General features: G+C 30.8%; 2 protein-coding genes across 3 annotated transcripts; both read left to right on the top strand.

Annotated features, from left to right (window-relative positions):
• Window positions 1-3,557: 3,557 nt before the first annotated feature.
• Window positions 3,558-12,254, top strand: AGL8 (AGAMOUS-like 8). 2 transcript variants are annotated; one of them, XM_085666456.1, is made up of 8 exons: window positions 3,558-4,026; window positions 6,398-6,476; window positions 7,164-7,228; window positions 7,312-7,411; window positions 7,503-7,544; window positions 8,998-9,039; window positions 9,145-9,263; window positions 12,064-12,254. In XM_085666456.1, exons 1-8 carry the CDS (start codon window positions 3,842-3,844, stop codon window positions 12,071-12,073), a joined length of 642 nt encoding a protein of 213 aa, XP_085522582.1. In that variant the 5' UTR covers window positions 3,558-3,841; the 3' UTR covers window positions 12,074-12,254. The 2 variants fall into 2 exon arrangements, with proteins under 2 accessions (XP_085522582.1, XP_027942348.1); XM_028086547.2 differs by lacking the exon at window positions 12,064-12,254 and adding an exon at window positions 9,985-10,324 and having other exon boundaries at window positions 3,559-4,026.
• A 6,947-nt stretch (window positions 12,255-19,201) lies between these two features.
• LOC114164005 (hexosyltransferase GAUT11-like) lies at window positions 19,202-23,292 on the top strand. The gene is made up of 2 exons (XM_028048455.2): window positions 19,202-19,648; window positions 21,460-23,292. The coding sequence occupies exons 1-2, from the start codon at window positions 19,496-19,498 to the stop codon at window positions 22,909-22,911; spliced, it is 1,605 nt and encodes a 534-aa protein (XP_027904256.1). The 5' UTR covers window positions 19,202-19,495; the 3' UTR covers window positions 22,912-23,292.
• Window positions 23,293-24,795: the final 1,503 nt, after the last annotated feature.

Raw genomic sequence — 24,795 nt, 5'->3', positions numbered from 1 at the left:
TTCCTTTTAATTAACAATGACATTATAATTGCTTTTTTATCCATTCTACTTAATATATGCTTTGTTGATTTTGTTTAAATTCCTTGAGTCAAGGCTTTTTAGAGAAGGCTGATATCTCTTGAATTTGATTTGAAATTGACCTTTTTTTTTTAAGTCTTTTTTTTTTCAAGATGTATTTAATCCTTTTATCCTAACATCTATCATCCTAACAAATCTATAAAACCTTAATATCATGTTATAATTCCGATTCATTTATATTTTTTTCGATTATATATAATATTTTACAACTCAAAATTGATTAATGTTCCGTATTATTTGTATCTAACAAATAAAGAAAAAAACAAGAGGGGATCCAAACATAAGAAAGAAGAAGTTGTTTGAATAGAAGGAAATGGAGTGAAAAGTTTCTAGTAGATGTGATTGATGTAATATAATAAATTTTTGACATATATTTAAAATAAAATTTAAATCAAAATAAAAATTATTATCAAATCTCAACAAACACAAAACTTATATATATATATATATATATATATATATATATATATATATATATATATATATATATATCAAATCAATAATATTTTAAAATAATAAAATTTTAAATTAAATTACTTTATAAAATATAAAAAACTTAGATTAGTTAATTCAATTTTATTTATTATTTATATTACTTATTTTGTTATAATATAAAGTATATATGCATAGTTATATATATATATATATATATATATATATATATATATATATATATATATATATATATATATATATTTATATCAAAATCAATAATATTTTAAAACAATAAAATTTTAAATTAAATTACTTTATAAAATATAAAAAACTTAGATTAATTAATTCAATTTTATTTATTATTTATATTACTTATTTTGTTATAATATAAAGTATATATATATATATATATATATATATATATATATATATATATATATATATATATATACACACACACACATTAACAAATAATAAATTAATTTAATTTTTTTTTAATTTTTTTATTTGAATGATTTATTTTGTAATATAAAAGCATGTCTTAATAAATATTAAATTAATATATTAAAATTATTTTATTTTATTTTATTTTATTTATCATTCATTTATTTCTTTTATTATAATATCGAGACATATATTAATGAAATAATACTAGTATAATTATTAACATATTATAAATTACATTTATAATTTAGTTAATTATATAAATTTTAAAATGATAAAACATTTAAAATTAATGTATTAAGTTTTATAACATTATGTTAGAAATACTTTATTTTTATTATTATTATTATTATTATTATTATTATTATTTATATACATAATCAATTATGCTAAAAAAAGTACAATGTATTATTATTCACTCTGTTCATAATTGTTTAAAGAGTCCAAAAATATTATTAACTATCTTTCTTTTTTGTTTTCCGTAGTTCATGTTTAGTTTTTTCTACTTTCACTGCTCTTTGTATCCTCATAGACTATTTTACTTGATTTTGTATAAAGATGGTGAAACAATATTCAAAATGTTCAACACATGTAGATTTTAGGATTATAAATTATTAATTATAAGCAGTAGTTGTTAATAATCTATAAGCAGTAATTGTTCCTGATATTTTTGTAATCAACTTAACTGTGATATTTGGTTACTAATTATGTAAAGAACTACCATGTCAAACGTGTTAATGTTTCAATCAAAATTAAAATTTTATGTATAGAGACAACAGACATTTGAATATTTGGGTTTTAGTGTCTTAAAATAATATCGTTGCTATGGTATATTTATCACTTAGTTTTATCTTAATAATTTTAATAAATAATTAACAAGTTAAAGTGAACTCTACTAGTTATATTGAAAAAATTATTATATATAATAATAATAATAATAATAATAATAATATAAATGAGTATAAGTTTTATACGGAAGAAAAATGAGAAACAAAAACATGTAAACATATATTGCTTTAAAATTTCAAGTTAAAAATGAATTGAATTCATATTTTATTAATGTTATTTTTAAGTTAAATTAAAAAATACAAAAATTATGACCTAGATACACGTGGATTTCAAACATAAAAAAGATATAGTCTTATTACACAAATCATAATTTGAATTTCTCAGAATTAAAAATTTGAATTCCCGTCAAAACAAATGTTCATATATAATAGTATAAAAAGAAGATTCTTCTTTTTGTGTCCACATTTTAAAATACTGATTTTACCCTTTAAAATATAATTATTTATTAAATTTTTTAAAATTGACGATTACTTTTACAAATTTTTTATAAAATCGTTTATCTCTACTTCTTTTCTTCTTTATTTATTAATGATTATTCTCTCATATTTTCTAATATATTTCACTTTATTTTTAATATAATTTTATTTTATATATTAACTTAATAATCTTACAATATATCACATATTATAATATATAATATATTAACTTAATAACCTACTGATATAAAATAAATACACACAGGTGCGATATAAAATGAATACATACAGGTACGATAGCGCCTGTATTTACTCTAGCACGTGTAATTTGAATCCTACTACAAGCAAAATTCATGGTGTAAAGACATTGATAAATTTTATCATATAGTTGCCCCAAAAAAATGAATTAATTCGTTCAAGCTATTTTTCTTGTGTTGTTATTCAGGAAGCATATTATAAACTTAAACCTATAAAATTAGATTGTATATATTTAGATTTATTTGTACACTATATTTTAATTATATTTATTGTTGTTGTTGGCCTAGACTTTTCAACTAGAACTACCATAATTTTAGACCTAATAGCCCGTCTCTACTTATAATGACCTAAATTCGGAGGGGAAAAAATCTAATTTTTTCAATTTATTGAAAAAAACTTAAACGAAAATTTTCCCAGTAAATTTTAATCAAACCATAAAACTATAAACTTGAGTCAAACCAACAAAACTAGAATATTATCTGTATTTAGATTTATTTATACAATAGTATTTAATTATATTTATTGTTGGTGTTGGCATGGACTTTAAAACTAGAACTACCATAATTTTAAACCTAATAATAGTCCTTAGTCAGTCTCTTACAATTACAAAATTTTGAAGCATTTTGAATTTATTGAAAAAATTAAACGACCGTAGATTTGAAGATTTTAAGAAAGATGGTGAATAATAAAAGACAAAAGCATAGGAAAATACGAGAAAAAGAAATATCCATCAGAGGAAGTAAAGACGCAACGAGAAACCGTACATGACGACAGGGAGCAACGGACTGTCCCGATAGTGCCTCTGTCCAATCGAAGCTCGACAACGTTTTGACGAAACCACTCTGGTTTTTGAAAACCACCTTCCCATCAGGTTTTTTCCCACTTTCACTTTTTCTTTTCTTTTCCTCGAATATAATAATAATAGCCAATGATTTTCCCTCTGTCTAATTTTTATCTTATGTTTTGATGTTCACTTTATGAAAAAAAAAAAAAAAGAAAGAAGAAGAATGAATCACAGGGAGACTCGTGGTCAAGGCTCATATGTTAAATGTTCGTCTCCCCACACACACACACCACATACCTCTCACGTACGTGAATAAAGATGTTGATAGCATATTATAAATCACAGAATTCCACACGCAGAAACAAGAACACCGAGAGAGAACCATAGAGAAAAAACTTACCGATAGAGGGAAATCGAAGGGTGCTGTGCTGCTACGTCGTTTTTCTTGCGATCTGTTATTTGATGACTGGAATTGGTGTGGGAATTGTGTTGTTGGTGTGGTGGTGGTGATCGAGAGAGAGAGAGGGTAAAAAAAGCAGCAAAGTTTTGGAAGTAAGTGTTTGTGTGGTGGTAGAGTATGGGGAGAGGAAGGGTGCAGTTGAAGAGGATCGAGAACAAGATCAATAGGCAAGTCACGTTCTCAAAGAGAAGGTCTGGTTTGCTCAAGAAAGCTCATGAGATCTCTGTGCTTTGTGATGCTGAAGTCGCCCTCATAGTTTTCTCCACCAAAGGCAAACTCTTTGAGTACTCCAGCGATCCATGGTATGTGTGTGTGTTCTTTAACCTCACGTACCTTCAACCCTTTTTCATTTCTCTTACTATAATCTTTGCTTATGGATCTCTGTGATATATATGTTATGCCTCTTCTTGATGATTCTTTTATCCCCTTTCTGGTAAATGCTATTCTTCTGGTTTATTACTTTCTAATCCCCCTTTTGGTTTACCAGTAATTAGCCCTGTGATTAGATTAGACACTCAATTCTCAAGTTTTCATTTTGGTAAAACCCATTTCTCAGATTTTCATTATGGTATGATTATCTAGAACTAGCTATATGTTTATTTTTGTGGTTTGATGATTGGTTTTCTTTGACTGGAAAAAGAGTGTCATCATCATCATCATAATCATAATCATCATGCAGTAGCATATATATATACTTTTATTTTACTGTGTAGCGTAAGTTATTTAGCATGAGTTTATTACTATTACGGAGTAGTAGTTTGTGTGGTGTAAGTGAGAATTACATCACTCTCTCCGCATGGCCATATAAAGCGTACGTGATTCGCTATTTGAAAGAAGCAGCCTGATCTGACAAACTCAGCCTCAGACACAAATACGAGAAAGGAGGAACCACAAAAGTGACCGATCACTGTGACACTAGGGTCATCAAAACGCACACACACACAAAACAAACATAAAAATATATGTATAAGCAATTCGATTTTAAAATGGTGCTTCCTCCTAAAATTCAATATCACACTCGAGTGTGCACAACTTTTTACCTTGCTACCTAGTGCAGCAGGTTATAATCCTCTAGCCCGTACCCTTGTCGAATTTGTTACATATCATACGTTTGTTATAACCTGGTTCCTCTCTGGTCCCCAAAGAAGATTTTACTGACATTTTTTTTTCCAGATGAATTAATATAGGTGTAGTGTGGATCCTAGTTAGGTAGACTTCAGTAACACAGAAGTCTATATATGTAGTCCTATTTGCTATTGAATTTTTTTTTTGTTTGCATAACATGGAGCATACACAAAATAAAATAAACTGTGCAGTTGTAGTCATTTTTGGTGTATATGATGTTTTGTAACTTACATTTTGAGTTAGAAAACAAAACTTAGCTGAAGCTCACAACTTGTGCTATATTTTGTGTTTGGATTAGAAACATTAGATTTAAGGCCTTGTACATAAATAAAATTATCAGATCTCTTAGATGAAAGGTTCCTATATAGTTTCAATGGTAGTGTTACTATGAAATCAAATTTTTATGTTGTAGTAATAGTTTTGTTGTGTTCATTTTGGATAAATATGTTGTTGCCACGCCTTTTTTTTTCTTTTTTTTATGTAGGACTGAAATCAGTGTCAGAATGTTTTTTAAAACCTTGTATGTGATGTACAAATCTTACCTATATATGGGTCCTTCAAGCGAGGGCTTGTTTAGATTTTATCTTTGATTAAGTGCAACTTGGTCGTTTACCAACATTATCTGAATCATTGTTGATATAATGGGAAAGGAAAGAAAAAAAATATATACAAATTTTGATTAGATGACTTTCTAAGTGAAAACCAAGATACATGTCATTTGATTTTTTCACCAACAGGAAACAAGTATTCCATTTCATATTGTTTATAAAATAATAGAATGAGTAATAACTTTTTAATTGTCATATCTTTATTTTAAATATTAAAACACTACTGATTAAGATAAAACTTAAGAAGATAAAATAGTCATTTTTTTTTTGTTTATTACTTTTTTCAGCAAGTAAATCTTAAATGTAAAGAAAAGAAAATTGAAACTAAATATGAAACATAATAGATTATGATCTATTTTTCTTCATTATATTTATTTCTATTTTTACGTGAAAGAATATTTCCTCCTCTCCATTTTTACCATTAAGCTAAAAAATTCAAATATAGTCTAAAGTTTGGAAGATGAAAAAGGTATTCAACATAATGAGATGATATTTAGCCATGTTCTTACTAGCTTGGTTAGTATTTTGGATCTTACGAAAATTATGGTCTTTATTATAGATTTCTTCTGACAAATGTGGATTCTTGTTCTTGTCCTGTACTTAAATGGACGCAAAAGCAAATTTGTATGCTATAAACATGATAAAGACCTTTTATATAAGGTTGGAGAATTCATTGTCCCATCTCATAATGTTATTTTGTTTTGTTTAATTAAATATATATATATATATATATATATATATATATATATATATATATATATATATATATATATATAGTTAGAACACACCCAAATTTCCCAAACCACCATGGGTTAAATACAAGTATTGAAAAATGTGATTTGATGAACGATCCTGGTTGGTACAATTTTCTTAAGACAAAGTTTGAATCTTTTACATGTTAATGGAATATGAAGTTCTTATTACTTTTCTGTGTCAACAGTATGGAAAGAATTCTTGAACGGTATGAGAGGTATTCATATGCTGAGAGGCAGCTTGTTGTAAGTGATCAGCCACAAAGTGTAAGCTATCTAACCTTATAATAATAACATAACCTCATTTTATTGATTCAATTTTAATTGATGATAATCTAAGATCAGAAAATTAAGGCTTAAATCCTTTTTTATCCTTTAGTTTCCCGATGTACAATTTTGATCCCTTTAAAATCTTAATTACAGAATTGGTATATATGTTTTATAAAATTAAGTACTTCAATTACCTCACTATTTTAAGGAGGACATGTTAACATCTTTTTATGAACAATTAAAAAAGATATGTTAATGGTAGATTAAAAGTTTAATTTTTAAAAACAAGAAAACTAAATATACAGCTAAAACTCTATAAGCATTGAAAGTATAGTCAAAAGTAGATTAAAATTTTTTATAGGAATTTAGAAAACTACATGATCAAAAGTAGATTTAAGCTAAAAATTCATTGATTATAATTTGATATCTTCCCTTTCTTTCTCTAAACCCAGCGTAGGATTTTTTATTTTTTTTTATCGATTTTACTTACTAAACAACTGATTTTTTTAATTGTATATCTGTTCATCAATTTTGTTTCAAGGGGAAATTTCAACTTACGAAATTCATGTATTTCCTTGTTTTTATCAGTCAGAAATAAAGTAGATATATCTTTTGCAACTTGACCTTGCTACACAGAACATTGCAAGAATCAGATAACACTAACTTTATTATAAACAATGCTAGGAAAATTGGACTCTAGAACATGCAAAGCTCAAAGCAAGGTTGGAAGTTCTACAGAAAAATCAAAGGTACTGAGATAGTTGGAGCAAGGGCTTTTGCGTTTTGTAATCACTAAAATATAAAACAGTAGAATTGTGTAATGGTTTTGCAGGAATTTTATGGGACAAGATTTGGATGGTCTAAGTATCAAAGAGCTTCAGAATTTGGAGCATCAGCTTGATAGTGCTCTCAAACACATTAGATCACGGAAGGTAAAATCATGCAGTAGTAGCATTTTTGTGATAAAGTTTGAACTGAATATGCTATATAGTTTTTCTAACTAGTTAATTATATAATTTGCAGAACCAACTCATGTATGAATCTATTTCAGAGCTTAATAAAAAGGTGAGTTTTCTTGTTTTCATCTTTTTCTTAAGTATATGTTGCAAAATAACCATTGCTCAACGAATCAACAAAAGGTGGAAAACTATTTCTGAAGAAGTTCACTCATGGTTATTTAATAGTCCCATATAAAAGAAGCATATGTTAATATATACATATTTAGTAGTGACATAAGCAACATAAATTTGGCTTTCTGCTGTTATTCCTCGCTCAACAACAACATTGTATTTGTTGTAAAACTCCATCTTTGTGGACATGTTTACGTTGAAAAACACAAATGTTACTTTCTCTCCGGAAGCATCAAACAATAAATCATAGGCTTTCCCTTTTATCTTTCCTTAAATTTTCCTTCCCTTAATTGTATTGTATTGGTAGTAATGATCCAATACAATATTTGTTTGACACTATAGATATTGACCCACCAAAAACAATTTTCCACATTGATTGGAAGAAAGGACAAATAAAGACCAAATGTTTAGTTGTTTCTTATTCCATCCGAATACACATACCTAATATCGTGTCTATTTGCCAACACCCCTTCTTACGAGATTGTCTTTAGTATGGTCTATTTCAAGATATCCTCTAATTAAAGAATGCTGCATTTGGTGGGACATCAACACTCCAGTAGTTCTTGTAGACTTGTCCCAATTGGCTATTAAAATTCAAATCTTGTTGAAAAATAGACAAATTTTACTGTGTATGTTCCACTAGGATCATGTTTCCACACCCACCTATTGTCTTTTAGTCCTTACATTTTGTAAGTAATTGCATCTTCTTTAATAATTCCTCCGCTCAAACAAAGAGTTCTTTATGTTTTTTGGTAGAGTTGTTAATACTGAACTTAGCAAAGAGAGAGACTTGTAGCAGAAAACAATTTACGTATCTAGGAGACCTTTTTTGTAGCATTTTTTAATAAACTAAAGGGAAGAGCAAAGTATTATCATTCAACAGTTAAGCATCAATTTGCACTGTTTTATTATCCAATTAAGCAAAGTATAACCAAAAGAGATGGATCTATCTCTTTTGGTATTACCTTTTGCAATCTCCTAGCGAAAACTTTTTCCACTGAATTGAAAAAAGTTGCATAAGAATTAACATGGAACTATGTTTCAAGTCATTCATTCATTTCAAGTCTTGATATTGTAAATTTTGTACTTATTTTTGTTAGAAATTTAAGTATAAATCTAAGTCTTACATTGACTAAAAATAAGAAAGTAGAACACTATATAAGAATAAAAACTCATAAATCTATTGTCTTAAAGTTTTAGGTTAAGAATGATGTCAATGCTTTATTTGATTGAACTCAAGTCTAATTGATATTGTAAAATGTAACTTCAATTATTACAATAATTAATTCTACTGAAAAGAATTAATTTTCTAACTAACATAACCGTGATATTTTTGAATCTATTGTACACATGGATGGATTTAACTTGGTTAGGTTCAAATGTTGTAGGATAAGGCCCTACAAGAGCAAAACAACACTCTCGCAAAGAAGGTACGGAATTAACGTTGATCATTTACTTCTGGTGATGAAACTCTTGTTGAATGTATCTGAGTATTATATTATTTATATCACTACATTGATTTGAGTGAAAACCAGATAAAGGAGAAAGAGAAGGCACTAGCAGCACAACAAGCGCAGTTTGAGCGACAAGCTGATGAAATGGATCTAGCCTCCTCTGTCCTCGTACCTCAACCATTGGAGACTTCCAATATTAGGTTTGTATATCAAATTTCAAAGTTTAACTAGTAAGATTATTTCTAAAATACCATTCATTTTATTGATGCTACTTATATAAATTTTAAAGGGTAATTTAGAAAATAAGTGTACTTTTAAATAATTTGTTGAGTAGACACCATCTTCTCATGTATTGTTTCACCTTAGATCCAATTTAAATCAATAGTGATAAAATTTGAATTTTCTACATAGGTTTTAGTGTTGTTCTTATAATATATCTTTAAAATATACTAATGTATACTGATCTTGATGTTTTAAAATATATGGTTAAATATATTTTTAGTTTTTAAATTTATTTACGAAATTAAAATTTGTTAATGTCTCAAACTTTGATACATGTTAAACGGTATTTCAAGTAGCATTTGAGCTGCAACGTGGTAAATTCTGTAAATAACTCAAATACGAATCTGAAACTTCATTTAACAAAAAAAAAAAAACTTAATATTATTGGGTTAAAATGATTATATTTATTCAATCTTAAAGTTTGAAAACAAAAATGTATCAAAGTTTGAAACAAGAACGAATTTCAATTTTACATTTAACTTTTAAAACTAAAAATATATTTAACCCTAAAATATATTAAAAACTTTTTTAATATATCATCAAGAGTGTATTTTAAAAACTCCTTAAGAAGAATGCAACAAAATCAGAAAAGAACCTGAACTCGAAAGTGATGCTAATTAAATAGGGTATTTGATGCAGAGGGTCCTCACAAGTAGGAGGTGATGTAGGAGATAATGATGGAATTGTAACTCCAACTCGAGCAAATGCCATTCTTCCACCGTGGATGCTTCGTCCTACAAATGAATAGAAGAGTATTAATAACATAAGAAAATGAAATATGAATATGGCAAATACAAAGCTTACCTTATTATAAGATGTGTGTTGATATGTGAACAACACCCGATGAATTCAGTTGGAATGTCATCGGTATGTAATATGTCTATGAATACAACATTTCAAGGATGCTCAGTAAATTATTATATGGTATGGCCTGTCTAGATACAGGCCTACAATACATATATAGTGGCAATTATGAATCTGTGCTTCTCACAAAAAGTTTAAGTTTCGACCTTTCTTTTGGATCAAAATATAGGATAATTAAAATAAATTATTTCAACTAGAAGATAAATAAATTTTTTTATAGGATTATTCTTGTTTAGGAAAACGATGCATTAAATCTAACATTAAAGAAATAAAAGTTAAATTCATTATACAAAGTAAATTTACTAAAAATGTTTTATTGTTTTTTCTAAAGATAGTATTTGGTTTAGAGTATAAAATAAATAAATTCCATGATATTTAAAATGAAAATTGAGCAAAAATAATAATGAATTGCATTTTATATATATATATATATATATATATTATTTTTAAGTTCATTGATTTAATGAGATGTCAAAGGAGAATAAAAACGATAATCTTAAATAAAAATGATGAAAATAATATTGGATAAAAAGTTATAATGGATAATCAAGGTATAATTCTTTCTACTTAAAAAAGTAACAACGCAATGATTAGGATTTGATTTTAATTTGATTCACCAGGTGTATGCATAGGACAATTAATGTCATCTATAAGAATTTCTCACTTTGTCCCTTTGGAACAATTAATGTCACCTATAACAATATTTACAAATATTTTTTAACACTAAGTCACTTCTAACTTTCTTAAGTATGTGATGTCACTAATGACTTGGAGATCTAAGTGTAAACATTGATAATGAGTTGATGATCAACAATCAAAATTATATCTCATGATACAGTACGTCTAATTCTTATGTTAACATCTTATAGACTTCATCTTATCTTTGCATAACATCTAGTCTCTACTTAGTGTTAGTCTAGTCTTTGGACACAACTACTCCTGGCTAAACAACTTTTTTACACATAGGGTATGATATAAAAGTTCACAAGTTGTTAAATAAAAGAGGGTAATATCCTAAGATAAATATAAGATGATAAACACTCTTTTAGATTACTCAAAAACACAAATAGTATTTTAGTCACACACAAAAGACTAAGGACTATTTAAGAGTTTTATGTTCTTGTGATTGTTGTAGATGTGTTTTCCATTCTTTCTTCATTAAAGAGATTTTCTTTAAAACAAATTGAGAAAGAAAATAGTTATTGCAAATTCTTTCGAATCGTTGTGAGATAAACACTAACACAAAAATTTAGTTTTCAATGTCACTGAATTTATGTCTAACATATGGCCAACAAATGTAAAAAAAAATGCACAGTTTGCATTTTTGTAAATAAATGATAAATATTTACGTTTGACCTGTAAAGGACAGACGTAAAATATGATTTTTATGTTTGACCCTTACAAGACAAACATAAATTTATATCTGGCAACAAATAGACGTAAATTTACGTTTGCTCTATAAAGGTGAGACATAAAATCCCTCTTTTACATTTGTCCTTTATAGATCAAATGTAAATTTGTTTAAAAGAACTTTCAGCATCTTTTCTCCCTAACTTTTCTCCTTGCACGAAGCTCTCTCTCGATGCCAACAAAGCTTTTTTGCGAGTTAGGGCTTCCATTGGTGATCAAAATTCATGTTTTTAGCCATTCTCGTTTGTGGTTCATTGGAAAACATACTTCCCTCCGATTATTTTTTGCATTGAGGTTAAGTTCATATACTTCTTGCCAGTCTATGCACGTGACTATTTTGTGGGAACTCAATCATAGTTATGCATGAATGACCTCCTTGTTTGTCTTGAATGTGAGTTTAATGATTTTGGACAATGATGACATTGTTTTGGCCAATGACGACAGTGATGTCTAGTGAAGAAATGTCAAGGAGGTGGCAGAGGGAGGGTGTGAGGCTGAGTTAAGGATCTTCGTTTCAGTTCGTAAAGTTTGGAAATGACGATGATGATTGTCACTTTAAAGTTGTGAAGAAGGACAAAGCACTTGGCGAGCTCAATGGTTAGGATGAGATGGCCCAGACCTAGACTTGAAACGAGAACCATGTGTGTGGGTTTTTGCATCTCCATGAAGAGATTCTGAGTAGCATTGAAAAAAAAACTCTAAAATGTATGTTTGTTCTCTCTTCAAGAGACGTAAATTTACATTTGTTATACCTTCAACAAACGTAAATTTTTGTCGGAGATTTTAAGACGTAAATTTATGTCGAGGATTTAACAAACATAAATTTATGTCTCCTAAAATTATGTCTGACCTACAACAGACGTAAAAAACCTAAAATAACAGACATATGAAGTCTTTTTTGTGTTAGTGAAACTAAAGTTTTTCTTTTTCTACTAATGTATGACCACACTTGGAGCTTAGTGACTCATTCATGTTCACATTTCTTCTTTAAGCAACACTTTAATACACATAACACTTATTAGGCCTAGGTAAGATAACCTTTTCCTAAATAGAGAAAATGAGGGAAACATGGATGATGAGAACCTTAATTCATTATTGTTTTGTGTTTTCTTTTATTAGTATTTTGTATTTAGGGTTTAACCTTGCTTAGTGGGACTTTCTTTTAGGTCAATTGACCTTCCATTATAAATAGGGAGTTGACCTTCATTATAAAGGGAGATTTAGAATATACATGGAGAGACATTGTTTAGTGATTCTCTTGTATACGTGCGTGTGTTTTATCTTGAACATGTGGCTCAAGTGGCAACTCCTCCACTTATCTCATTGGTTCTATTGAGTGGCGTGGAGAGAAGCATAAATTCCATTTCTTTGTGGCTTTCGTTCACTTATCTCACGAGTATGGTGAGTGGTGTGATGGTGAAGCTCTCACTTATCTTAATTGATCAATTAAGTGGCATGAAGAGTATCGTGTATCCACTTATCTTGGCGAGCACCCTAAGTGGCGAGGCAACTTCCATCTTCATTTTTCATTCCACAATTCATCCTTAATCGTGTCCTTCATCTTCCACTTAGCATAGTGTTTTCAGTTCAATAAGACATTTCATCGAACAAGTTATGTGTGTGTTGTCTTTCCTTGAAGCAGCTTGTATCAGAAAAATAAGACGATGCATGGCTGAAAGTCTTTTTAGAACAGTCTTCCTGATACACTACAGGCAAAAGTTGACTACCTTATGTTTAAAAGACACAATTATGGATGAAGTCTAATAAGCACATCTAGCCTAAACATCGTCTCTAGCAAAGGCTTTCAAATCATTGTCTACCTTGTCTTTACTTCATTAACTTTGGCTTTAGCTTATGCTTTTGTTGCTACCTTGGTTTTAGGTTATGCTTGAACATGTTTAACATTCAAATGAGCTTAATACCTTCAAGTTGATAATCTCCTAGGCACAAATCTTCCCAACCTTTTTATGGAAATCAAGGAGGATGTCTTGAACAAAGGTTTTGGTGAGAGCAAAGAAACCTTTTAATGGTAGCTATGTTGGGATATGTAAAACCTTAGAAAATGGTGTTTTAGAAGTGATAGTGGTTTAAAGATAGTGAGACTCAATTATATTAATATTAAAAGGTTTTAGTATAAATAGTTTTGTTATGAACAAATTTCATTATTTTAAAACACACCATGTCTATAGAAACCACTTTTCTAGAATTATCTAACTTCTCTCTAGGAGTTCTCGTTCTTTATTCACCTAATTGCAGATCTGAGATAGTAGGAGTGATCCTAGTGGCAAACTCTTCAATTTTGACCGATTAGTTTCTCCATCCGCATAAGTTAAGTTTCAGTCATTTTTTAGTCTTCTTTTGTTTATGTTTCATATGAGGCTTTTTCTGCTTGCATATGAGGTTTTCATCTTCTATATGAGTCTCTACTAATCAATAGTGATCATAACGGTATGTCTTGATCGCTCTTGTGATGTTTCTTTTCGTAGATAGAGCATCCCGTGGAGATAAAAGTGTTTTGGTGTTCTTAGAGTTGTTTGTGTATGTGGAGTACTTTATCAGGTAAGGGAAGCTAGTCCGAGTTCTTTAAATTTGGTGTTCTTTATTGTAATCTAAATAATGTATATGCGTGGTTAAAAATCTAATATCGTGTGCTATCGTGTTTGAATTTGTGATTGGGTGTGTTGAATTGATGAGTTATATGTTGAACTGTTTGATATTTGATTTGTGTTTGGTCTTAATTTGGGGAAAAGTCTGAATATGTATTTTGAGTGTTTGGGTATCAATTATTAACTCTCTAAAACCACTTGCAATCAATAAAACTAAGGGAAAGATGCCTAATTAGTCAATTGCACAAGATCAAGTTCCCCCAAATTGTTGTTTTTGATACACCATCGGGTGACATTACAATGTTGTCAAGCACTAGGCCATTGACTTGGTGTCCTTGGACGCTTCTGTTGGGTTGTCGGGCGCTACTATTGGATCGTCGGGGGCTAGAAGTCAATGGGTTACGGGGGCTGGGCGTCGGACACCACCCTATTTATCCAGTATGCGTTCTCTTGGTAAAATGCAAATTCTCACTTCGTTAACTATCAGATCGAGTTGAAATTTTGACAACTGATCCTAGACACGTGATTCTTCATTCTGACCAATGGAATCTTTGTTTTAAAGTCTGTGGTTAGAGAAATAATTTTCATCGTTTGGATGTACTTTATATATAACTCCATTTGTCTTCTTTTGCCTGTTTTTCCTGTTTAGCTGTTTTTTAATGTTCTATGATTGTTCTAAGTATGCTTATGATGTAGACTATTATTAATGGAAAAGATAATATGATTACGTATATGTATAATGTTTATTATTATTAATTGAAATGATGATGTGGTTGTGTACATGATGATTATGATGTTTAAGGAATTTCAAGGAGAAATTTGTGATGGTGATGGTTGTGGTGATATTGTTAGTGTATGCCTTGATATGCGAGAGTATTAGTAGGAGGTATTCTGAACTCTAATAATCATTCACACTCAAGTAGTGCAGAATGAGTTATGTGGTGAGAGTAGTAAGAGATCCCAGTCTTGGGATGCATTGAGCCCTAGGCATGAATGGGATTAACCCTGTGAGTGGTTGGGTAATAACTCCTCGAGGCTAGACTTTGCAAAGTTTAGGAACCATCACAGGTACACACCTCTTGTGTACCCTATATCAAGGGCATGTATATGAAAAATATAGTCTAGAAAAGTCTAGTGATATGTATGATTTTGTGTAATAATTGTAAATATATCTATTATGATAATATAATTTAGCGTAGTATGTTGTGAATATAAATACATGTTTACCTCTTTTCAGCTAGCTTAACCTTGCACTTGTAGGTTGTTGTGTTTTGTCCTTTTGTGATGATCACATATTCGGTTGGAGTAGACGAAGTTGCAGATTTAGAGGCACCTCTTGATTTTGAGGAGTTAGTTATCTGGGCGATGAGCGGTCTTAGGTTATTTTAGGTATAGCATTGTAATAGGATATTAGTATCCACTAGTGCAGAATTCCCATTTTACCTCGCCTTATATGCCTCGGTTGGCCAGGAACCGAAGTATATAATGGCGCGGTGGCATTTTTGCAATTAGAGCCAAGTTTTAGGCCTCGGTTCTCCAAATACCCGAAGCCAAAGAGGGGTATAGGCCCCGATTCACTCAAAACCGGTGCCAAACAGTGGTATAGGCCTCGGTCTAGTAAGACCCGAAGCCAAAAATTGACTGAACGTTAGCTGTTTGGCCTCGGTCCAAGGAGACCTGATGCCAAAATGGGGTCAATGGCTTCGGTTCCTCTAACAACTGAAGCCATAGGATTTATTTAGGGTTTGAATTTTGCGAACCCTTCTTCTTCCCTGCTACTGCACCTCCATTTCGCATCTCTCTCTCTCGCTCTCTCTCTCTCGCCAAAATGCAACGGTGACGAAGGAACCAACGCAATCGAAGAAGTGAGTGAAAGCAACAATGAACGACGATCACATGGTGAAGGGACATGTGCTAGCCAAGAAAGCGGAGAACAAGCTCCACGCTTGTTGCCCCTTGTTGGGTTCCAATGTCGAAGACGCTGCTCTGTTGTTCCACAAATCCGCTATTTCCTTCAAACTCGCCAAATCATGTCCCGTTCTCTCTCTCTCCACACAATCTCTTCCAAAACTTTTTCTTTTTCCTTTTCATGTTTTTCTCACACTTTTAACTGTTTCTTTGTTCCTTTAGGGTTTCGTGTTTGGCACAGTAAAACATGAATTGGAGGTGTGTGTGCAGGTTCAAGGATTGAGCATCAAGTGCGCTCGTGTTGGCGATATGGAGATTCCAAACAACAAGCGAATTGAGTATTCGTTGCAGTACATTCATGGAGTTGGGAGGAGCAGAGCGCGACATGTCCTGTGTTGGAAAACTGGGTATATGGCACCGGTTTTGAAACAACTGAGGCATAAAACTGGGTATATGGCTTCGGGTGATAACCGAGGCCAAAAGGGGCTTTTGGCCTCGCCACAATATGCCTCGGTTCCAGACCTGAGGCAAAATATGAAAAATAACCGGGACAGAAAGCCCTTACTGTACTGGTGATTGTAACTTGAGAATGTATATTAATAATATTACTATACTCATTTACGATATATATTGATTTATCTGTTTTCTGAATATTGTTAATGAAATGTTTTATTTTAATAGTATTTAGTTATGAAAATGAGATGTTATAGGATATGTTCCTTGATAAGATTTATAATAACACAAGCATAATCTCTTAAGAAAGTTGTGTGTGTGTGTCATTGAAGTTCATTATGTGTGGTGATGGAGAACCATCCATGAAGAAAAATATATGTATTAGCCTATGACAAGATCCATGACTAAGAAGATTGAAAAAAAAAGATACAATAAAAAATATTCTACTTATTTGGAGAGTAAAATATTAAAAGTTTCTTCTTCTTACCTTTGTAAATAATTGTATAGGTTTAAAATTGTTTGTACTTTTAACTATTTATTTAATATAGTTGTAAATAAATTTGAGCTTCAAATTGGGTTAACCATGGGCCTGAATTTAGGCTACCATGACTAACCAAAGCACCTTCGTCCAAGATTAAGAAGGTGCCACATGTGATACACATGGAAGCAAAGAAGGCGCCACATACATAATAAAAGCTTTCATGGTGAGCTACATTAGAAAGTTGCCTTGCAAGCTATATTAGGAGTAGAGTATCTTGCAGGCTACATACACTTTACATTTAGATAACTTTTGAATTCGAGTTTCATTTAAAATTCGAGCTAAGTCTAGAAGTACAAAAAATATAAACCCATCTTAAAATCATCTCCAAGCAAACATGCATGTACGTTCCCCTTGAGCATTATAAAAAAAATAATAATAACAAGAACTGTACGACACAATATGTGAGAGAAAAAAAATTCAATCAAGTACACAATAACTGATTAAGCTCATGTCGTAATCGATTATCCCAAACAAAAATGTAATTCCATAAAACACAAATCTCTAAAAAACAAATAGATTATTTTATGCATGTTTAATATGTTATTTGGTAACTTAATCCATTATTTGTTATGTTAATTGATTAATTTGTAGTTTAAGATATTAAAACAAGAACTATAAGCACAAAATAAGTACTAAAATTGTTTAGCATAAAGATTGAAATTCACAAAAACAATTATTGAATTGAACAATTTTTTTAAACGTGAGCTGAAGAGAAAATTTTAATGTTCACGTGATTCTTCATTACTTTCAACATTAAGCCTCTTTAATTTCCTCTTGATGCTCTAAAGTGATAAATGACTATTTTACAATGTTTCATTACACTCTTCATTCTTCTTTATTAGTTGGTACTTGTATATCTTGTTCAGCTTAACTAGTAGAGTTGGTTCAAATGTTGAAATGGATTTTTCTAATTTTTTTGTGTTTCATCAATTTACATTTGTTCACGTTGTCCTTCCTTCATTCACATTTGTTATCCTTTTTTTAACCATTCTCATTTTGTTGGTAGAGAAAGGATGGAGATGGTGGAGCAGAGAAAGGAAGATGAAGATGAAGGTGTGAAAAGGGAGAATAAGGTGGCTGGAGGAGAGCAAAACATTTTTTGCGCATATGTATTTGTGATGTGTTGGGTTGTAATTTATGAATGGGAGGAGAGGAGAATTAATGGAGAAGATGAAAATTAGGGAGTATGAATCGTCGATTGGTTCTTCTGATAGTGAATGAAGGAATGAAGAAGATGATGGTCGGATGAAGGTGATAGGCATGCATGACAATATTTTTTATTACGTCAAAAACAAATTTAACATCGTTAGATAAAAATGATTATATCGATTGGTTCATTAAGTGACAAATCTGTAGTGGACTAAACCAGGTGAGACGAATGATTCATTTTTAAAGAACTCTAATTATATCTGTAATGTGTGAACCATAAAAGATCAAATTTTAAAAATAAAAACTAATTTCAAAATCACCTTATACTATTATTATTATTATTATAATAATATAATAATAATAATAATAGGTATATATTAAGATTTAGAATGAATAATAATAATAACATAGATAAAGTAAAATATAATAATTAATAACGTATTACAAATATTAAAAGTACATATAAATAATATTTTTTATAACTTTTGTATCGTCGTTATTATTAATATTATTATTATTTTGTTATTCCCTTGCTTAAAAATTTAGTTTACTTATATTATATAAATCCTCAAACATGTCATAGTAATGAATAAATAACTAAACCAATAGTTCTTATAAATATATTGAACATAAAAGATTATATATTTTTTTAATTGAATTTTAATGTTTAGTTTTTCTAAGAGTGATATTTTATATTTCATGTGTAAATAAAATAAATTATGTATAACATAGATAATCTGATTAGAGAAGACAAGAATAAGCAGTGAACTGAGAAGTGTTACAGATGAACCCAATAAAACTCACATGTCATGTCACCATGTGCCGGCTCTTCTCCTGAATATATTTATTTATTTGCAGGTCCTTTCAAGTTTATTAAATTTTAACCCAACCCAACCAAGGTGAATCCAAAGCAACTAACTTTCAACTTTCTCTGTTACTCTCCTTTCCCTTTGTCGGTCTCAATATTCTCCACTCCATTTTACTGTCACTCCACACAAACCAATAATAATTAATAATAATAATAATATTAGATCACTCATAGGATCAACTGGGTGCATTCCCTTCTTCTCATTCTCGCCCGGAGGCACGTGCATGTCACGTGGCGCGGAGTGACGGTGGCCATTGCTTTTGGTGCCCACGACAAGCTCGTGCCGCGATCCAATCCGAGAAATGGACGCCTCTGCTTCTCCGATTCGGTGGTGAAAAGTTGTTGTGAAAAATGCGGCGACGGGCCGCCGATTTTCGGCGCCCGGTTCGGCGGCGGTTCGCTTATTGGATCTGGTTGCTTCTCGGCGCCTTCTCTCTTGCCGGTCTTGTTTTGTTCTTCCTGCAACATCATCACCGCGAATATCACGTACATCGCCCCTTTCTGGTAAAACGACGTCGCACCCTCCCTCCCCTGTTTTCAACGAATCAATTGTGAATGGTTCTGTTTTTGTAATTATCTAAGTGTTTTATTTGCATTGACATTAGCTGCCGCGTGAAGATCTTAATTCTTTGTTTGAATATTTTTAAGGCAATTGTCAATGCGCGTCGTGTTTTATCTCGAATCTCAAAGCCGTGTCCTTTTTTTTATTCTTTACATGCACGGGTTTGATTTCTATTGAATTGAATGTGTCTATGTGTATGTGTCTACTGTTTTTTTCATTGCTTTTGTTCGTATGTTAATAATCTTCCTTGGACTCTGGTTGTAGGTTTCATGATTTTTCATATCAGTGGTGTTTGTTTCCCTTTTTAATTCTTTTGGGCGAGGAATTTTACGTCACGGTTACTGCTTGGGAAATTATTTCTTATTTCTGATCTTCTGTATAAGTGTATAAAACACAGTGAAGTAAATTTAGGTTGTTGCTTCCATAATTGAATTAATTTGGTGGTTACTTTTAGATGTGATTCATATGTGACAAATCACCTTTTTCTATTTGTTTTTCTGTTGAAGCTTAACCTGAGTTTAGATGGATCTTCCTGTGGTTTGTGATGTTATTGTATAAGGTTATGGTTGATACTGAGGTAATAGTCTAGTAGTTGGAGTGGCATTAAAGTAACTCCATTACAAGTAGTGCTATATAAGCTAAAGGAAGACTTCTTACTTGATTATCCCTCAATATGAATTATGATTTGGCTTATTTTTTGGCATATTAAGTTACGATTTTCCTATTTTACATTGTTATGAATGAGCTATTTTATTGGATGTTAGCCACCCTCTTAGACTCTTTCCCTATTGGAAAGGGAAACTGTTTTAATATTTCTTTTTGGCCTTAAATGAAAAAAATAACTGAAGAACAGATATTGACACAGTATAATAGAACTCATTTACTATTGGTAAGTATTTAGTGTGTGTCTATGGACAAATGTCTAATACACATAACAAAATGACATCCAATTTATTGATCTACGTAGAAATAATAGTTTATAGTGTCTTATCCATGCGCTTAAAGTGACCATTGAATCAATCATGCATTTAGTGTTTGATCTCACCATTCCATTGCAACTGTTCACTTGCGCACTGCCTCTTTTGCAGAAATTGTTTTAACATTGCCAATTCCTTGTAGAAGTCAGTCATCATTTCTTGTGTCATCAGTGATTGTGAATTTGTGACTAATTCCAATAGTCATTCTTCTCTTAAATAATAATCTAACACTCATTTAGTTCATTTCACCAGTTTCTAGTGATAGATCTAGCTATGTTTACGGACACTTTACCTTTAAACATTGAAGAAAACGTCTGAACATTTGCTTTTTGTGTGCAAGCTTCTTTATGATTATGGTGTTAATTAGACCAATAAATGGTATAAAAAAGAAAGCATTGTACTCCCTAGATTTTGGATGATATTATAAATAGAATTAAGTAATTTGTCGTCATGTGATGTGCAAAATGTTAAGTGTTAGACATGGTTACCTTGCTTGTGATTCTTCTTCTAATGTTTGAGAAAAACAATCCAAATATCTGTTGATATGCAGAACAGGGGATACAGGAAAACTATCCATTTTGTATAGACCATTCGGTGTGACGTAAATATAAATGTTAATCATAGAACAATTTCATATCCTTGTACAGCTATTTTTGTGCTCCATACTGCTGAAGAGATGTTATGCTTTAAGTGATATTACTATCTGTTGTTATAATTGTTTCCGTCCCTCACCCCCTCTGAGTACTTATTGAGCAAGCTACTTACGTGAATTGTAGGAGAGAAATGCTAAAGTAGAAAATTCTCCTAAGAGATTGAATTTTACTGAAGAAATTTTAAGTCCAGCATCGTTCTCACGGCAACTATCAGAGCAAATGGTTCTGGCCAAGGCTTATGTGATTATTGCCAAAGAGCACAATAATCTTCACCTTGCCTGGGAACTTAGCTCAAAAATTAGAAGTTGCCAGCTTTTGCTTTCAAAAGCTGCCATGACTGGGGAGGCTGTGACCATGGAGGAAGCTGGGCCAGTTATTAAAAGTTTGTCTTCTCTAATTTTCAAGGCACAGGATGTCCATTATGACATTGCAACCACTATAGTGACGATGAAATCATATATTCAAGCACTTGAAGAACGTGCAAATAAAGCAACAATTCAAAGCACTGTGTTTGCTCAACTATCAGCTGAAGCACTACCCAAGAGTCTTCATTGCTTAAATGTGAAACTTATGACTGATTGGCTAAAGATGACATCCTGGCAAAAATTTTCACATGAGAGTAGAATCTCTCCCCAGCTCACAGATAATAACCTATATCACTTCTGCATATTTTCAGATAATGTACTGGCAACATCTGTTGTTGTTAACTCAACAGTCATCAATGCAAATAATCCAAATCGCTTCGTCTTTCACATCGTTACCGATGGTATTATTTATGGAGCAATGAAAGAATGGTTCCATAGTAATGATTTAAAAGGGGCTACCATAGAGGTGCAGAATATTGAGGAATTTCATTGGTTGAATGAATCTTATGCTCCAATCATCAAACAGCTACACAGTCCAGAATCACGAACCTTTTATTTTGGACCTTATCAAGGTGTAAATGTTGAGCCAAAATTGCAGAATCCCAAGTTTGTGTCTTTGCTAAATCATCTTCGGTTTTATATCCCTGAGATTTATCCATTACTTGAGAAGATTGTTTTCCTTGATGATGATGTTGTTGTTCAGAAGGACCTAAGCCCACTTTTTTCACTGGATTTGCATGGAAATGTGAATGGTGCCGTTGAAACTTGTCTAGAAGCATTCCATAGGTACTACAAGTATCTCAACTTTTCAAATTCAATTATAAGCTCAAAGTTTGATCCACAGGCATGTGGATGGGCCTTTGGTCTGAATATTTTTGACCTGGGTGCATGGAGGAAAGCAAATGTCACCGCGAAGTATCATTATTGGCAAGAGCAGAATGCTGATGGGACACTCTGGAAGCTTGGTACACTTCCCCCTGCTCTTCTAAGTTTTTATGGCTTGACAGAACCACTTGACAGAAGATGGCATGTATTAGGATTGGGTTATGACCTAAATATTGACAACCGCCTGATTGAAAGTGCAGCAGTTATTCACTTCAATGGGAACATGAAACCATGGCTGAAGTTAGCTATAGGCAGGTATAAGCCATTATGGCACAGGTACATAAATGAAAGTCACCCTCATCTACAAGATTGTGCCACCAGTTAAAATGCACTACTTCTCAATTGTTAATGGATTATGCATTCTCAGATCATTTTGATCTATTGATCTGTGATTGCATTGGCCCTTATTGTAGAGTCAGAAGTAGAAAGTTTTGACTTTGCTAGAAATTTTGTTTTGTTTTTCATTTTTCCCATTTATATTTCAATCGGTGTATTGAAATAGAAAATGATTACTTTATACACTAAAGTTTAAAATGCGAATGCGATAGGTGAAGAGATGAGGAGTTCATTCTTAGCCTTTGGGCTATCTTTTCTCATTCTCAAAGTTGTAGATTTATTGGTTCTTTAGTAACTATTTGTAATAATTTTAAGCTCTTTCAAGTAGTGATGTAATGAATGGAAGCAATGTTTTACCATTCTTCTTCAAGTTATTTTTTTATTAGTAAAATGTTTGTAAATTTGGTTTTGACAGTCCTGTAGGAACTTTGCAACTTTGCATACTTAGGAAGAAACTAAAATGAGTATCCAACAGTATTTGTATCGTGCACTGTATTTTTTAAAATATAGTAAATAAATTTTGTTGACAAGGAATGAAATGTTTGTAAAAAAAATAATCATTTTTTTCTTATTAGTATAATAATTACAAATAATTGAATAGGATTTAAAAAGTATATTTATTATATAAATTTAAATTTATAAAAGTATAATTAAAATTTAATAACAAGTTACATTTTACAAAGTTAAATAATAATTTATTTTTATTGTAAAAATATATTAAAGTTATTCATATTTTCATTTAATAAAATATATCATATTATTATTTCAAATAATATATATTAATAAAATTAATGATAATGAAAATTTTAGATCCAATAAAACAGAACATATTCAATTAAGTTAGATATAGTTGTAGATGTATATAAGGAGGAGAAGACAAGTATATCAGTTACTTTCTTCTTGAACTTTTATATCAACATTCCAGATTCTTGTATAACCTGAAAAAGACAAGTATAAATATGTATTTTTGAATGTGCTAAAATTTAAAAAATACATCGTCATGTTAAAGTATAAATATGAATATAATGAAAATATTAAATCATCAATTTATCATTTAATTCCTCAAAGTATTTGTTTAATTGTGTAAACTTGTTAAAGTTTTCCAATTTGTTGAACACTGAAAGCTTTATGATAAATTAAAAAAAAAATGCAGACTAGACTTTTCAATCCGCATTGAAAATGTGGTGCAGGCTAGCCCGACCTGCATTGCCACTCCTATATGCAAGCAGGGTCATATAATACAAAGTAGAACCGAATACTTTTGAAATTCGTAGGAGCATGATGTTTTACAATATCAAGATACACACTTCTAAACAATCTTATGTATGTCAAATTGGAAGAACCTATACTATATTAGGGTTGAAGGTGTCGAAAGTGAACAAAGCTAACATACATGTCGAACTAATGGTATAAACATGCATCATGTTTAGAGAGAGGTCTTGTGAAGCATTTGTTTCCATAGACTTGACTCTAGTCATAGGTGGTTAAAGGAATGAGAGACCTTTTAAGAGTGCTTTTGTGAGGTTTGGAAGTTAACATGACTCATTAATGTGTTCAATATCAGAAGAGAAGTAATCAAAGGTGCACACTTTCATAAGAACAAAGTAGATGTGGGACACTATAGTAATAACATATATAAGGGTTCCTAAGAGGTAAAAAGAAATAAGCTAAGTCTTTCTCACCCTTCAATATGAGTTGTTTAATATGAAACCAAATAAAAAGATACAAAATATGTTTAATAGATTTTATATCATACTAAACAAGCTTAGCTCTCTATGCAAGCATTACAATAATAATTCATATTGACAAAATATTACAAAGTTTGCCTAAGCTTTACATATCACACCTTTTAATTCTCAGAACTTCTAAGAGT

This window comes from Vigna unguiculata, chromosome 9 (assembly GCF_037176805.1).
Source record: "Vigna unguiculata cultivar grain cowpea cultivar isolate G323 ecotype 2 chromosome 9, ASM3717680v1, whole genome shotgun sequence".
NCBI classification, from domain to species: Eukaryota; Viridiplantae; Streptophyta; class Magnoliopsida; order Fabales; family Fabaceae; genus Vigna; species Vigna unguiculata.
This window is presented reverse-complemented; position numbering and strand designations above follow the sequence as displayed.

Bases quoted from the DNA above. Each gene is read 5' to 3' on its own strand.
- AGL8 (XM_028086547.2), top strand. From the start codon at position 3,842: ATGGGGAGAGGAAGGGTGCAGTTGAAGAGGATCGAGAACAAGATCAAT. The intron at 7,229-7,311 runs GTACTGAGATAG...ATGGTTTTGCAG, and splicing joins GTTCTACAGAAAAATCAAAG to GAATTTTATGGGACAAGATT. The intron at 9,264-9,984 runs GTTTGTATATCA...TATTTGATGCAG, and splicing joins TTGGAGACTTCCAATATTAG to AGGGTCCTCACAAGTAGGAG.
- LOC114164005 (XM_028048455.2), top strand. From the start codon at position 19,496: ATGCGGCGACGGGCCGCCGATTTTCGGCGCCCGGTTCGGCGGCGGTTC. The intron at 19,649-21,459 runs GTAAAACGACGT...CGTGAATTGTAG, and splicing joins ACGTACATCGCCCCTTTCTG to GAGAGAAATGCTAAAGTAGA.